This window comes from Actinia tenebrosa, unplaced genomic scaffold, assembly GCF_029948245.1.
Source record: "Actinia tenebrosa isolate PJP-AT-01 unplaced genomic scaffold, QUT_ActTen_1.0 PGA_scaffold0__85_contigs__length_37466705, whole genome shotgun sequence".
In the NCBI taxonomy this organism is placed as follows: domain Eukaryota; kingdom Metazoa; phylum Cnidaria; class Anthozoa; order Actiniaria; family Actiniidae; genus Actinia; species Actinia tenebrosa.
Window position 1 is genome coordinate 30,817,628 of NW_028292569.1, and position 16,857 is coordinate 30,834,484.

At 36.6% G+C, this 16,857-nt stretch overlaps 1 protein-coding gene across 1 annotated transcript; it reads right to left on the reverse strand.

The window, feature by feature from the left end:
- Positions 1–3,293: 3,293 nt before the first annotated feature.
- On the reverse strand, positions 3,294–14,255 carry LOC116300418 (uncharacterized). Its single transcript, XM_031709290.2, has 3 exons — positions 13,669–14,255; positions 8,260–9,326; positions 3,294–5,132 (listed from the first exon to the last, which is right to left on the reverse strand). The coding sequence occupies exons 1-3, from the start codon at positions 14,009–14,011 to the stop codon at positions 4,680–4,682; spliced, it is 1,863 nt and encodes a 620-aa protein (XP_031565150.2). The 5' UTR covers positions 14,012–14,255; the 3' UTR covers positions 3,294–4,679.
- Between the last annotated feature and the right edge of the window lie 2,602 nt (positions 14,256–16,857).

The following is a 16,857-nucleotide window of genomic DNA, read 5'->3' on the forward strand; positions in this document are numbered from 1 at the left end:
AAATGGAATCTTGAAGTATATACTGACATATTGAAGAAAACCCGAGAAAAACCCTAAAAAAATGATGATATATACTCGGCAAGTCTACGGTGCCCGTGCTTTCCAGAAATTGATTTTGAAAGCTATATAATGTTCCGCATTGTGGAGCTTTAATGTTAACCATAATCAGATCGGAGATATAGAGGCCAATGGGCCAATCACAGTGCTGGAATTTGTCATGTTCTCGTATCGTCAATGATTTCCGCGGTGTCAACCAAAACTGTGTGTTGAATAACATCTTTGGTGTTGCTGTTGTTGTTGTTGTTGATGATGATGATGATAATGATGATGTTTATGACAGCTAATGAAGGTGGTGATGATGGTGATAATAATGGTAATGATAAGATGACGATAATGTTGGTAATGGATATAATGATGTAAATAATAATGGGATGGTGATACCGTAATGATAATAACTGAAGACGTTCTCATTGCTAGTGACATAAGCTTTTCTTCCATAATGCTTGCTTCATCCCTCCCCCCTTCTTTCGTCTATTCTTCCTCTCTCTCTTTTCCTTCCATTTCCCCCCATTTTTCCAGTCAAATTACATACTCCCTTAAGTCTCCCAAACAATCATCATCGGATGATGACGATAGTGATGGGTAAGGATCATGTTAATACATAATGGGTAAGGAAGGTGATGATGATGTTTAAGCCGATAATTGTTGTTGATAATGATATCAATCTTGTTTATAACAGTAATGTTAATTCTAATTTACTAAAGGAGAAAGTACCGTGGTTCAATATCCGCCCCCCCCCCCCCCCTAGTAAAACCGTTTCGAGGTACTAACGTATACCAGAATGTTACTGAATCTCTTTGAAATACCGATAAAGTAAAGTTCCCCTTCAATAACATAGTAGATGCAGTGTGTAAAGAAGGAAAGAGGTATTATGATCGACTCAGTTGTATGTGTGCGTGGCGTAGTTTGTCTTCTCACACGCAAACGGATAAGTTAAATCACAAATTGAACTTTCACTCCTTTTGATTTCGTGTAAAAATATTTCGCCGGATATAAAAAAAGATTCTTCAAGTTTTTTGTGATTGATCTGTCGATTCCTCTCCACCTTTAATAACAATTCAGTTGATCTCGACGCCTACTGACGTCACGCAAAGCCATCAAAGTGTCAGATTGGAATGTATAAAGAACTCATGCCTTCAGTTTAGCTTCCTGGATATTCAATGTACTGTAATAAAATCCCTGCTCTTCCTTTGTTTATCAATAACAATTTTCGACTTTTCCTCTGTAATTGGAATTACCTTAAAAAGACAGATGCTGTCGGCAAGGCAGTAATAGGTCAACATCCTGGACAAACATTGACGTCAGTGGTCACCTTGGAAACAGCTGTACTACTAGCGGCCTTGACCTGGAATACATTAAGTTAGAACGCAGGGAAAGATGCATGGAGCTTCTTCCTTATATATGATTTACGCGGATATAGACATTGTCGTGTCATTAATAATAACAATAATAACATCTTTATTTATCCTATTAAAAAAAAACGATCATCTGGACACTAGAACAGCTGGTATAAAACGGTCATCAGCAATGATAAAATCTATGAAAATCTAAATATTCTATACTAAAATTTGCGATTAAGAACCTAAAAGTATAAATATAAGAAAAGAGAAAATTAAGTATAATATATACATATATACACTGAGACACGAAAACCCCGCGACCACAAAACACATACATATATATCCATTGTATGTCAATGCGCAGGCTCAATCACGTGACTGTAGGACATCATCATGTGACTACACTACCTTCATAGAGATAAGATGAATGTTGGTCTAGCTTGGGTAAACCATAAACCAGACTAGGCAGTGGTTGATAGAGTGAAGTCATTAAACCCGTGCAATAGATATTCGACTAACACACTTTAGTAGATCCTAATTCCATTGTTTTCTTTTGTGTCTATTTGACTATTACACGTTCACTAATAATTTTTATTTCACGGGTTAAATGCCTTCACTCTAGTTTACAAGCTTACTAAAAAGTAATCATTGGTATGTCACGTGATGGCCCATATTTCCACACGTGATCGTTACGTATGATCACGTCTATAATTTCTGATCACGTGATACCAGTTAGTGTGTTTCAGACCCCAAAAAACTGCAAAGTCTAAAAAAAAAAAACATTGACTACATTAATTGAAAAGATTTCTTTATTCTAAAGTATTCTTACTTCTTCTATTTACAATTGTGGTGTGTTTGTTTTCAGTCGTTTGTTTATTCATAAATAAATTACACTAAATATATGTAAACTACTATGTATGGAAGTGGATCGTTTATCAAGGTATTTATTTACGATACATTTACAATTCCGAAGCCATAGCTCATCAAAGTTTGACGTAAAACTGACGTCACACGTTACCATGGCTACCTGTAGCCGCTGGCTGGAATGGCTTTGAAATCATTTTTTTTAACGCAGTCGTTTATAAATATCGAAGTATAAATAACCTGAATTGGAAAATGTTATTATTTTTAATTTATAAAACGAGCCAAGTGAGTCTTATGTGCTTTTTTTAGATCGCGGTGTATTCATTCAAACGATCGTCCTTACTAGAAAACAATAAATTAAGAAATATTAACAAGACAGGAGTTCAGATTTGAATATCATCTAACGAATTAACTGTATTGGGTTTGACTGTAGTGATTCCTGAAATGAACTGTCAGTGGCACATCCCGGGGTTGTTCCAGGGTTTGTGAGATCTTTAGAGCCAATCATGTTCTTTCTTGCTCTTCTCAGTAAAATTAAATGAAATTGGAGCTCCCTTTTGTGAAGCCGATCGCACCGCCTTTTCCTGCTTGGCGACCATTTTGCAACCCCTTTTTAAATTCCTGTTTCCTCCACTGACTTTGACTCCTAGTCTATATCTATTCTTTATCGACTAACCGGGATTAAAATAAAGGAACATCGGTTATACGTCTTCAATCACCCAGGTAGAAGCCCCCTCTTGAAGACCTATTTCCCATGTTACGAGATCTACGAGTTCAAGTTCAATTAGTCTACAATAAGATAGAGTCTGGGTGCTTTTTGAATTGCTCGTGTTCCTAGGTGACCAGATAGTTAATAACTTATAATCCTACTGCAATAGTGGAAGAAACTAAACTTGTAATCATGAACATCATGTAGTTTATGTGTTAAGGGATTAGTTAAAATAATGAATAGCTAAAATGAAAGAATATTCCTCTCCACCCATCCCCTGTTCGTGCGTTTTTTGCTCTGGAACTACGCTGCTTTTGACGTAATGTTTTTCTCATTTCAAGATTTTCACGGATTCAATATGTCATTGACGTATCAGTCTCAATAGAAAAGAAAAATACTCCAGGAAATTAAATTGTATTTTTGGACGTGCTGTGACACGAAAACCGGAAAAATTAGTAGAATTTTAAAAGGTTTGGAATAGAAGACATGGCGTCTAGAGCAAGGCTCTCATCAAGTTCATGTGCGCAACGGATGTCAAGTTGCTAAGATCTATTCAACGATGCAGCGGCCATCTTTAATCGTAAGGTATTGTGGGACGTCCAGGGGAAAAAACTGACAAAACAAAGATGGCGGATGATATATATAGAGGGTTTTTTGTCTTTCTTTCATGGGAAAAGGCGATCAATGTGCTGTCTTTTTTCAATAAAAGTAAATTTTCAAGCCTCTCAGTAGCTCCATATTTGCACCCCTAGACACCCCATAATGCCTAGCGATCCAAGATGGCCGCCGTGTCGTCGAAGTAGTCTATTTCTTCGGTAATTTATTCGGTTTTAAGTATGTGATAACTGATTGATAGCGACTGATTTATAATATGACATAATACTGGTGCAGTTATGTGAATTCGATAAAATATTAAATAATAATAATATATAATACATTATTGTAAAAGCCCTGGAACCAAGCCTAACAGGCCTGTAGGTATTTAACATAACGTTTTAGCTCGGAAATATATCAAAACCAACGATTCACACCAACCAAGGTCACGTGACACTGACTATCTGAGGTCATATGACATAAACCACCTATAGTCATGTGATATTGAACAGTAATGGTCATATGACACCGATCACTCAAAATCACGTGATACTGAACAGTAATGGTCATGTGACAGATCATCCAAAGTCACGTGATACTGAACAGTAATCGTCATGTGACAGATCATCCAAAGTCACGTGATACTGAACAGTTATGGCCATGACTCCTCTTAGAAAATCCAGTGGTTAGTTGAGTAAGGTCGCGCACCCGTGATTGGAATAGGTATCCGTCATACCGTTTATGAAGTCCTTGCGAAGTATGTTCTTGTTCAAATCTGAGTGTAAAAAGACGTCAAGAAGAGATCGAATTGCAAAATTTTGCTAAACATTTCAATTTGATTGATACTTCCATAAGTGCAGCTGTAGAATATTATTTACGTGAATGGTTTAAACGTACTGAGATATCATTTCCATGTCGATTGATTCCAGATCTTGGCGCATACAACACTCAGATTGTAAACACTTCTGATGCATCATGGGAAGGTTGACGCTGAGCGCATGCTTAAGCAAGGTTTACCGCTGATACCAACCAGGAACCAACTCGCTCCATGTAGGACCATAAAGGTACCGTTGATCAGGTTATAACGTGTGGGACACATTACTATCTATCTATCACCTCGGTACCTTTGATATAGTTTTATCTCCAAGGTCTATATGTTCAACAGGCTTAAACGTTCTTCCATGTTTCTTAACACTTGGTTTCGAATGCGTATTTTTTTGAATAATTCCATTCTTAGTTCTCACGTTTTTGGCATCGTTCGTTTTCGCTTTATGCGGCGAGTTTTGTTTATCCTTGGCGTCCTGTGTAAATGGATTTGTAACCGGCAACTCATCATCTTTGTCGAACGTTTCGTTTGTTTTGGAATGATCAATAGCTGTAGTTCTATCAGGTTGGAAGCCATGTGACGAGTCAATACTATCCTTAATTGACCCTTCGTAGGTCTCTATTGGTTCAGTGTCAGGGTCTTCATTCTTCTGGATTGTAGTAATGCTATCGATTGAAGGTCTTGTTTGTATAGGTGATTCCCTCGGTGATGGCATGGGTGTGACTTGTACCTGAATCACCTGCCATTGTAAATGTAAATATATCATAAATTAGAGTACATGACAGATACGCTCATCACTCCTATGACGTCACTATGATATGACGTCATATTGCAGTCTATCCATTTAGGGAAGGAACTAATCTTTCGTAATGGTCACTCAACATGGCCAGTAATGCCACACCCGCTAAAAAGAGCCATCGAGATTGGCCAAAAACAACCAATTGTTTTTATTGTTGACTCGTTCTATTGTTTCTCGTTCTATTGCATTCATCCCACCGGGTTAGATCTTCTTAGAGCAGAGACCTCGCCCAACATGGCGGTTGTGGGCCTGGGAACCAGTAATCAATAAAAGGCTCGTTATTTCTCAAGCTAGATCAGAATGTACCTTTATCTGTCCCTTTATCTGAGGTTAATCTAATTGACTGCTCTGTGCCTGACTGCGGTATGAACTCATCTGAATAAAATCGACTAGCTCACTTCCGCCTAAGATTTTGTGCAATTTATGTTATGTAGATATTTTGAAAATAACCTCAATTCTTATTAAGAATATTTTCAAATAATATTCCGTTTATTTCCAATTCTTGTAGAATGAGGCATTGAAAAGAAATACCAATAAAACTCAGTAAAGGAAAAAATTCATATTATTTTTATATTTTATTATCAAATTTTTGTAGTGAAAGAAAAGACGAAAATTCATAGGATTCGTTATAAAAAACGTCAAAAAGCTCACAAAAATTCAAGATTATTTCAGTTACTTTAAGACGCGCAAAGCTAGCCTCGCAAGAACAATATTTCTTGACTGATAAATATTCGTATTCAATCTAAAGAAAATAAAAGCATAATCCGATCAATAATGCGAATACTTGAAAAATATCGATGGTGATATTAAAGAGAGTGCTCTGTTTTTACGTTTGAAGTGCTGGCGCCAGTCTACATCACCTAAAGCCATGGATAGATTACTGGGGCGTGACGAAGGAATATCAAAAACACTTTTTGGTTCTTAATGATAATTTTATTTCGTTTTTTCAGTTTGACTTGTTCTTTTCAATGCTAATGGATGATGATAAAAATGATTGTGGAAAAGATTGATTGTCCACATATTGCTAACTGTAGGAGATTTTCCCAGAAACCTTGATATAGATCGATGAAGCGAAAAACCTGCGGCGACAGAAAACTAATAAATCTTCTCTCTTTTCATAACTAAATATTTCATGTGAAAGGAATAAAAACGAAACAGCTCGGCAGATTTTTTCCTTCTCTTTTTACGACGCGGTAGTTCAGTATCTTTGAAAAGACATTAAAAAATGGGTGAAAGAGTTTAGATTTTTTTTTTTTTTTTTCATATTCAGCTTTGAAAATTTTACAAAATTTTGTTTTTTTATAAGATCTATAATATGAAAATATTTCAATTTCTTTTTTCTTTTTTCGTTTTCGTTTTCTTTTCCTTTTCCTTTTCCTTTTCCTTTTCCTTTTCTTTTTCTTTTTCTTTTTCTTTTCTTTTTCTTTTTTCTTTTTTCTTTTTTCTTTATAAACAATAACAGTAGAACCAAGAAAATGGGAGCTAACGAAGACAAGATAGAGGGATGGATGGATGAATTAGGAAAAAATAATTAAATTGTAAAAAAAATGTATGGTTTTCATTAACAATAATTAATGGTAGAAGGAAAAAGGACACTTGCCGGCGGATTCTAGAAGGGTGGATCGATGCATGGTTGGTGTAATATTGAACCGGTTGCCATGACGATTCTCGATGGCACAGCATTTTTAACATAGTTTATTGTCGACGCTTCTCCCAGCGACAAATGGATCTTAATGCTTTTGTTTATTAAGAATCAGACTTGTGGGTTATACCGTCTTTTAATGACTTATTCTAGAAGAATACCTTAGAGATAGCACCGAAAAATAAAAGTGTTTTGACAAACAAGAAAGAGAATACGTGGTCGTTAAATGTTGCTATCGGCGTGGCGGGCGCCAAAGTAAGCTGACGATGATGGCTGGTCCCGTTACGGGAGATTCAAAATGCACATTAGAAAATAATTAAGGCAACACGTAAAGAATACAACGCGATGGTCCACACGACTTGTTGTTTGTATTTCTAACAAATTCTGTTCAAATATTTGTTTTCTGTGTTTGAGGTTAGACAACACGAAGCGAACTAGCAAAACTTCCTCCAAATAATCCTTTTTCCATATCGTAACTTTTTCTTTTTTTCTTTTACATGTTGATTGAAATTCTTAAGATTGTTACGACGTAAACTTGACATTAAACCAGACTCAAAATGGCGGCCTCAGTTGGCAAATTGGCCGAAATTCATTCATGTTTGCAGTACTTTTTGAAATGACCACCAAAATAACGCTTTTTTTCATGTTTATCTTATGACTCGGCGGAGTACGACGAAGAGTACGGCAGAAAAATGTATTAAGTTGGACGCCACCCAGGCCGACTTGGCGTCTTTTTCTCCAAGTCATCTAAGCATCATGTGGTCAGTCACGTGATCTATCACGTGACGTGTCTGACAATATTTAGAGATGTTTAACGAATAATGTAGTTTAGGACTTATCTTATACTAAAACAAAAAACATCACGTGGTCAGTCACGTGATCAAAACCACCTGAAGCAAAATGGTACTGATGGCCCAGGGTAAATGAAAGTCAGAGTAATATAGTTAAGAACTTAGTAATCAAAGTATTGTTTAGTCTAGTTGCAAAAACAGAATTTCATTTGGTTTGTCAGTTTAGTTTTGTTCATTGATCTCGACGACAGACTGTCACTAATCATTCTGGTCAACACTCCTAAGGGGATCTAGTTTTATCCTTCCGAAAATCCATCGCCAAGAATTGTTCTTACGTGAGCCGCAGTTTGTTTTACGTACATGCAATTAAGTATGTGAACTGCTAGCTGTTTGTCTTGGGAGGATATTTTAAAAATAAGCTACATTTCAGCCCCCGCCCCCTACTATCGTCCTCGGCTAATTTTATCTTAGAAATTTGCTATAAATCGAGTTATGCAACAAATCAGATAAAAACAAAGGCGCATGTAACTGACGATTGTGCAACAAATACCGAGATGGCTGGCTGTCCGCTGTGACGTCATGCAGCATTACCCAGCGCGCAAGGCATTGTTGGCATAGATATTGATTTACTCACCAAGTTATTCTTCGGTTCATGATTGACAGGCTCACAAGCATCTAGCTCCGCCTCTTCTCTGAGTTCATTGAGCTCGTTAATTGTTTTTACTTCGCTATCCTCGTCGCTCGCTCGTGCCTCTTCGGCACTCTCCGTACTCGTAGAATTGTGTTCGGATCGTTTCCGTAAATCGAGCTTTCTACTCGGGCTGTTCGAAATTGTTTGGTTTTCCGATACTGTAGTTGGTGCTATTTTATTATTAAACATTTTTGATCCAGTCGGGCTTGTCGTTTTGTTCTCATACGATGGTCCATTTCTTTTATTTAAATACATAACGGGCGTTGGCCCTTGAAAATCCATCGCTTCCGCCGAACGGCTTCGTTCTATAGTTCGATCATTGCCCGAGGCCGCGACCACGGCTATCGCTTTTGGCGCTAATTTTGGTGGGAGCCGGCTATTTATAGTCGGATCATCGTGGTTTGGCGGGCCAGGCGCTCCTGGTGGGCCCATGCCAGGACCCATCTTATAACCTAGCTTTTTGAGCGCCCGCGAGTTCAAGTTTTCCACTCGGATGTTTCGAAGTGCTTCCATTGGGTCCACAACACCGAAGTTCTTCGTCTTCTCTTCTATAACTCCGCTAATCGAAACAATCACGCCAGACATTACAGCCAGCCCAAGAACCATATAAAACAGATTAAGAAACTCTAATAATGCTTCAACACCTTCTTCATACTTTTCTCTTTCCTGGCCAGGGACAAAGTCCCCAAAGCCAATGGTCGTTAAAGTTATAAAACAAAAGTACACGGCGTCTTGGTACGCCCAGTCCTCTATTAATGAAAACCCTGCAGCGGGAACGAGAATTATAAACCATAGTGCTGCGAATGCCAAAAATGCAGTCTTGATTTCGATTTTTTCGGTTTCACGGTTGTACACTTTACGATCTAGTGTCTTGATTGTGGCAGCGATAAACTCGGAAATTCTGTTACCGATCGATCGAAGCGTAAGACCGGTCAATGGAATTCCAAAAAGAGCATATAAAATACAAAGGAATCTTCCCAATAACGTGACTGGAGCTATGTGACCATATCCTGAAAAACAAAAACATACGTATATTAGTTTAGCAGGAATTTAAGTCGAATTCATAACTGTTAGCTGAAATGAGAGCTGTTCAAGGGTGCTGTAGTCAATTGCACTTGCCTCTCCTCGTCTCGTGTTCGATTTCTGGACTCAGCATAACAAGTGAGCGAAGGTTTTTCTCCAGGTTCGCTGTTTATACTCCTTCTACAATCCCCAACCTAACAAGCTAAATTCCAATTCGATCCTGTGAATTAGCCGAACGTGCCCTGCATGACTCGGTTAGATCAACCCAGAGGTTGTTTATCGTACCCTCCTTAAACAAAGTTCCACTCATCCATATAAGCATAGATAAATAAATTCGTATTTTATACTTTATAACGCGTCTCACTCCAACTTAAAAGAAACGTTTAATATCGTCTGAGTAACATGGCCAGGCCCAGATCAGGGGTCCTTGCACCGCTTTTACAGTTTAAACAAAAGCGCAATACAAAAATATTAATATATCTTAAAGGAAGCTGTACGTTTGTCATCATTTTTGTCAATAATATTAACACTAGATAATTCAAGCCCCCCTTTGCGTTGAATTTAGAACATGTCAATCTAATTTTCGTTGTACATACGTTCTCTTTTACATGATTTAGTGAGGTTCAGTTTGTGTTTTGGCTTTGGTATCATATCAAAAATATTCTTGGCACTCTTAGAGATGTTTTAGACAACCTATATTTAATGCTTGACGCCTTGGATATTAGGATATTGAAAAGAACGTCAGCTAAAACGAAGCTTGCGAGAATAATTTCATGTTAGAAAAAGAAAATGTTGTAAATGAGTAATTTAATTCGTTCGGTGTCGGTATCAGAAGAATATAACTAAATCCTGTTTCCCGACATAGTAAAATAGCTGTTATGTTCCGTTCTTTGGAATATTCCATCAGGAAAACTTGAAATATTAATAATTCATTCTGTAATAGTGAAATTTTTCGAAGCCATTTTTTTCTGCAATTAGGAAAAACTTCTAATAGTCTGTCAATGGTATCTTATAAAAACGTGTGAAAATTTCCCAAGGTGGAACAATTACTATTAACGAGCAGCTATAAAGATGACGGTACTCGTATTATTTTCTATTTCAAAAGGATATTGTCGTGAATCTAGTTGAATAATTTACATTTTGTTCAGTAATTGTGAGATTATACTTTTGTTGTTGTTGACATGTAGTGATATAGATAGAGCGGGCAATAATCCACTTTTCCTTGATTTAGAAAACAATTCATTTTTTTCCTTTAGCGATGAATACTGATTGATTTCATTTTTTCTAACTACTGTAATCTATACAATAATCATTTTGGGATTTATAAGTAGAATTTCGTTTTAGACATTAATATTAATTCTTTTATCCTCCGCATTTGAATTTTTAAAAGCTCAATGTCCAGACCAAGACATAGACAAACTGAATCAATTCGCCATGAAAATATTAAACATAAAAAAATACGATATAATATTATTAGGAACATTGGTCGTCATAGTAACATCAGTAGATTCGACAGCACAATCTTTATATGAATTGAGATTTTATGACTTGTAAATATAGCAGCATATGGAATATTTTTAGCTAGTTAATGCGTTTGTCAGTTGTTACCGCCAGTGAGAAAGGTTGTAGCGATCTGTGGTTCATTTTTTTCGGTTTTTGGTCTATTATATTTTCCATTTTATGAAACGATTTAAATTATATTTTAAATGATTTGAAAGCAATTGACCTATCGCTTTTTATATTCTTATCAGTTTCGATTATAGCCGATCGACCCAGTAATTTCAAATGTTTTTTTAAAGACGAATTTAGAAAGAAACGAAGAAATGAAGAGAAGCGAGAGATAGAGAACGAGGGAGCGTGCTTCTAACTTCTTAGACACAAGTTCAGACCTAAAATCGAACAGTAAAACTAAGCTGTTGTGAGAAACGAGCTAAGAGATTTGTACTTCAAATACCATCAAAAGAAGAATGGCTCAAGAAAGGATTATAAAACATCCTTGGTGTACATTGTTTAATTGGTTAGCCATACAAATGGTCGCACAAAATATTCTTGAAGATGAAAATCTTCGATAGTTTTGTTATTGTTCTCTATTCTTTACTTTTTTCTTCGCTTGTCTGGACTGCGGAGGAAGTTCTCCTCTCGTATTAGATTAAAATGTAACTCAAACCCTCACACTCGGCGCTGAAGAATAAAATCAATCCTGTTATCACTATTCGATATCTCAATTTGAGTTCAATTCGAATAAGTGTTTAAAGAATTAGAATATCTATACCAACCTATTTTTATTTTTATCTTTGGATACTGAAATTATAATATAAAATCTTTCGGGATGGTAATTACGGTCAGTCATTCCGTACGGCTTTTTAGATCATAATTTATAAATTTGTCGTTTTGAGAACTGCTTGGCAGATCTTCATAAGTGTCGGATCAAAATTTGCTGTTATTAACAAATAGTGGGTTGATTGGCTTGTGAAAAATAGTCCAAATTTTGTCGGGATTTGTTGCTCCGAGTTTTAAGGGCGGCGAGGGCGCTATAACAACCATTACTAGTAGTTTTATTGAGCACTTTACGGTAAAAAAAATTCCATCGAATTGATATAATTTTAGAGCCTTGACTGAGAAATGAGAAAGTTGATAGATGGCAATCTGCGATCGATGGATGGTTGTATTTTGTTATTTCAAAACATAACTCTTACTTCCTGGAGAACACTCAATGATAACACATGCATATAAATGGTTTATCTTCGGTCTAGGCTAGCTAACTCACTCGGTACAAGAATATCTAAGCCAATATGGGCTGCCTTCTAATCCAAGGATAAATTACCAGATCATACAATGTCAATAAACTATCGACATCTTTTGGCTCTTTCACCCATCCAAGAATTTAATTCCAAACTGTTTCGATTTATCATCGAATCTGCCTGTCATTGTTTATAAGTAGCGCGCGTTCCCCGCGTGACAATGGAACATCGTGTAATATTAATGATCGCTAACTCTCGTTCTAGATTTTTCTTCTCGTTTTCTGTCTCAGGAATAGAGTGATTATAAACCCAGACTTCACTCTCAAACAACTTTTTGAGTCCGTGACTCGGCCAATATTGACATACAGCGTCCATTTTCTGGTACATCAATTGCTTCGTGAAAGCGTTTCAGTTTTCCAATATTCTTTTTTTCCAAAAAACAGCTTTTGTACAACTGTGTTTTTCTCTCTTATGTCTATCTAAATTTCTCTTATCTTTTTTTCTTTCTTTTGATTATAAGGTGTAAAGTGATAAACAAGGAACGTGTTTTCTATATATTTTTAAAAAAACGTGATTCTTCCGACAGCGCCAAATTACAAGAATACATACATAAGAAGACATTTAACTCGTACATAGAAAACATTCCCCCTAAACGCGAATTGCCTATTGGATAATAGACGGGCTATTCCAAATCGGAAATGCTATTGAGGATCAGCAGATTTGTCGTGATATGGTTATAGTGGCTCTACGCAACCCAGTAATCTTCTCACAGAAGAAAAAAGAAAAGAAAATCTGGTTTGTAATTCTAGCGAATGACTTACATAATTCGAAATCAACATATATTCGGGTTTTATTTCGGCACAAATCTTCTATCACCTGCGGATTAGAATATATTTGGCAGAGTTTTGCATCATCTTGACAACGTTACTTGATTATAAATCGAATCTGTTTCCCCAACCGTTGAACATTTTATTCTTATTCCTAACGCGATGCCGGCCAATTGTCTCTACCTTAGCTTGCTTCTAAGAGAATTAAAAACCTGATAACTAGTTTAGTCTTGTTTCATTCAACGTTTCCTTATAAAAGCCTTCTTCAGACGAAAATAACACATTATTTATGCTACGATTTTTTCGATTATAGCTTATAAAGAGGCTGGATAAAGGTCCCTTTTTTTGCGAACACATTAGGACATAAATTGGAAATCCTTTTCGTTGGAATTGCTATTGATTCTCCAGGATATCATTTATATTTAACAACTTATTGTAAGCCAGCCAGGTGTAAGCTACGGTTCAGGCCGAATTTGCCTAAAGAAACCGCTTATTGAAACCTTGCTTGGCTCATTACCCCCCTAACCAACCACAAATGAAGACCATTTTGGAGTAAAACTTTTGTTCATATTATATATTCTGTATTTGTGTTCAATGATTTTTCTCCAATGATAGAGACACAACACTCGCATCTCGGCTCTCACTCGCTCCGACTTGTATTCCCAATGGTTGCTAAGGGTTATTCGGCTCGTATTCGTACGATTATGAATCCAGCAAAGCTGTAAATCTCCAGATTTTCTGATATAAACCTCCTCACTTACCTATAGTTGTAACAACATTACCAGCAAAATGAAATGCGTTCATAAATTGCCAACGATAGTGCTTGGGCCAACCGCCAGAAGACGAGCCGTTGAAGCCAGAAGTTGCGTTGTATCCTAGTTTCATTGCTTCTTCCAATCCTTTAATGAACGCAACCATGTCTTCCTTACTGATTTTATATCTGTCTGTGAAGTTCTTGTATTTCTCATGAAAATTATTATTTTTCCTTCGTTTACTCTCGTCATGGTTTTCTATACCGTAAAATATACCTGCACCCATCAAAAGATAGACGAGGAATAACACAATTCGCAGTAACAGTTTTTTCGTATTGGAGCTAATAGCCATCCTTGCTAAATTTTCCCAAGATATTCTTCTTCTGGGTAAATTATCGATGTCGATGTGTCTTGTCTTTCGATTGCCGTTTCTTCATTCTGGTCGAAAAAAAGCGCTTCTTTTTGCGCCGATTTCTCGTCAACTGCTCATTCGAGCGTTCAAGAGTTGTTGGGTCAGTTGTTTGGCTAGATGGTTTCTTTGACAATATACCAATATATCTCTGTACGTCTGCCCGCACAGCACCTGTCTATCTGGCGCATGCGCACCGCAAACTCCAAGCGTCTTACAATAGAATGATTAAACCAGCTCTCTAATTACGCGAGCTTTCGATTAAAACTCTCTTCGCTTCAAACCACAGTTCAAAAAAATAACCCTCTGTCATTATATTGGCCTGGATTTTTTTTTGTTTCAGAAGGTATTGTTTTTACAGTCAGAGGGAAAGTGAACTGGCTTGCACAAGGAATTCACCTCATGACATCACAGCACCCTAGGGCACCCCTTTGTCATGCCTTTTTTCGAATTTTTGATCAGTTTTGAACTTTGTATGTTGTCTTGGTTATAACAATAGGATGTAATCCGAAGACACTACTTTAAGTCAATAATAATTTTTTTTCTAAATGAGAGGAAAATTTTTTCGTTTCGTTTGAGCAAAAAACTGAAATACATTGCGATAAAATTTATTGAACTATTCGCTGGCGACGAAAGATAAATGAATAAAATTACTTGCATGTTTCTGTCATGCGGATATTCTGCTCTGCTATTGTTTACCGTATAAATTACTGTGATAAACAGACAAATTCGCCTGCTTTCAATCCTCGTACAGGTCAGGCAGTTTATCCCGGAAACTGTTTTAGCAACCAACATATAATACGCGAAGTTCAACACAAAAGATAAAAACATCGTTTGAAACCTTAGATACGAAAGACCGAATTTTCGCACACTTGTACATACGTGGAACTAAAGTACACTAAAAGCGAGAAGTTTTTCTCTTAAACACTTCGAGGAACTTGCTTTCAACTTTTTATAATGTAACACTCTTTTTCCACAAGACACGAGTTCAAAATGTTATCCAAATTTATTCATATTTGAAAATTATCATCGAAAGAGCTTGCACAATAGTTTAAACTATAATTTGGCATGTTTGCAATTTTTCGCACAAAATTCAATTTACTTTCGCTCGATCCGATTTTTTTTACCTATATTAGTATATAAATTATTGTTTTTTTTAATTTTCATTCTGAAAACATTTTTAATGAATTTGTCTATCGCTACACTTTGCTGAATATCAACAGAAAATAGTCCGTTGGCTTGGTAACGAACTCAAACTAATTCATTCTCCTGCAGCGAAATTTCAATATTTGTTTTCGTGAAAAAAAAAAGCGAAATAATACTTCATAGTTATAATCCAACGAAAATGAAAAAAGTATAGTTATCGTTCACGATGAAACCCAAGAGCCTAAGATTCGAGCTTAAGATCCGTGACAGGAGATGTAGCTATTCTATTTTGTTTTGGCAGTTTTACTCAATGACTGTAAGCGACGAGGAGGAAATGGACACTTGAAAATTGAATGACTAGCTTGAAACTCCCAGGAAAATTTGTGTGTCGGTCGTTGTGTAAGAACCGGCCTAGGTTATGAACAAACAAGAAGTTGTTCAAATGAAGGTCGTTGCGTGTACGTATTCTCTATTCTAATTGATTAGAACGTGGCGGCAGAAAAAGTAAAAAAGTTGCTGGGATTTCCTTAATATATATTTATTGGAATCTTTGAAAAATACGTGTTAATTAATTTCTATTCGCTAAAAGACTTGTTACGTCATGGAAATCTATCCGGTGTTTGGAGGGAAGATATCAGCACTTTGCTCCAAATTAAAGAAAGATTTTCAAACTCGATTGTATAGAGATAAGACCTTAAGATTGCCCTTCCTTTGGTCTAGTGGCTCAACAACAGTAAAAGGCATTTTAATTCGTTAATCCGTGCACTACCTTTAGCAATTACAACTGAGCGCGTAAATACGTTTATTTCATTCGCTTGTAACCGCGAATTCAGTCGGATCTTGGAGAGATTTTTAATTGGAAATAGTGTTAGGTTCTCTCACTCTCGCACTGGAATCGATCGATAGAAAAAAATAGCTAAACGAGCGCACACACTCCTCAACGCTGATTACGAGCTGTGGGTAAGAAATTTAAGGCGATTCCCCCTTACCCCTCCCCCTCCCCCCCCCCCTCCCTTCCACACACACACACACACCCTCCCCGGCACCATCATACGTCACGTGACACAGTTAGGAACGACAAACAACACAACAACAGCAATCTTTCCTAGACAACGACCTAAAGATCATCTGTATGTGAGTCATGTTACCATAGGAACGATTTTGAAGTACAGATGACATAATATTGAATTATAACGATTTACTAATGGTTTGTGAAGTTATTAAAACAGAAGACGTTCAGAAGACACCGTCATAGTTTTCTGAATACGTCATGCTATCAATAGTTAACACTTCCTCTCTATGTTAGATCACTGGATTTTCTTTATAAACAAATGATTTGACGAGATGACGAGCCAGCTGTGGTTACTAGCTCGCAGCTGTCTGCTATTGATGTGGAGTAATATATTTTTGTGTCCAAAGATTTTTTTTTTTTTTTTTTTTTTTAGCTATAATATTTGATTTCCTTTAAGGGGAAACGCCTAGATTATTGCGAGATTAGGAATTTCGACACTTGGTCGTTTTAGAAAGATGGTCGATGTAGAGATATATTTTAATCAAGGTCTAGATTGTCGATTAATGGAGATTAGTAGTTCCTGTTACGTGATGAGACTTTAAGTCCCACTATCTTGGTGGCATTAACAAGG

What these genes read in the sequence shown, in the direction of transcription:
- LOC116300418 (XM_031709290.2), bottom strand. Translation starts at nt 14,011, where the DNA reads ATGGCTATTAGCTCCAATACGAAAAAACTGTTACTGCGAATTGTGTTA. An exon ending in TAATGTTGTTACAACTATAG is followed by an intron (nt 9,327 to 13,668) that starts GTAAGTGAGGAG and finishes TTTGTTTTTCAG; the next exon opens with GATATGGTCACATAGCTCCA. An exon ending in ATGAACCGAAGAATAACTTG is followed by an intron (nt 5,133 to 8,259) that starts GTGAGTAAATCA and finishes TTACAATGGCAG; the next exon opens with GTGATTCAGGTACAAGTCAC.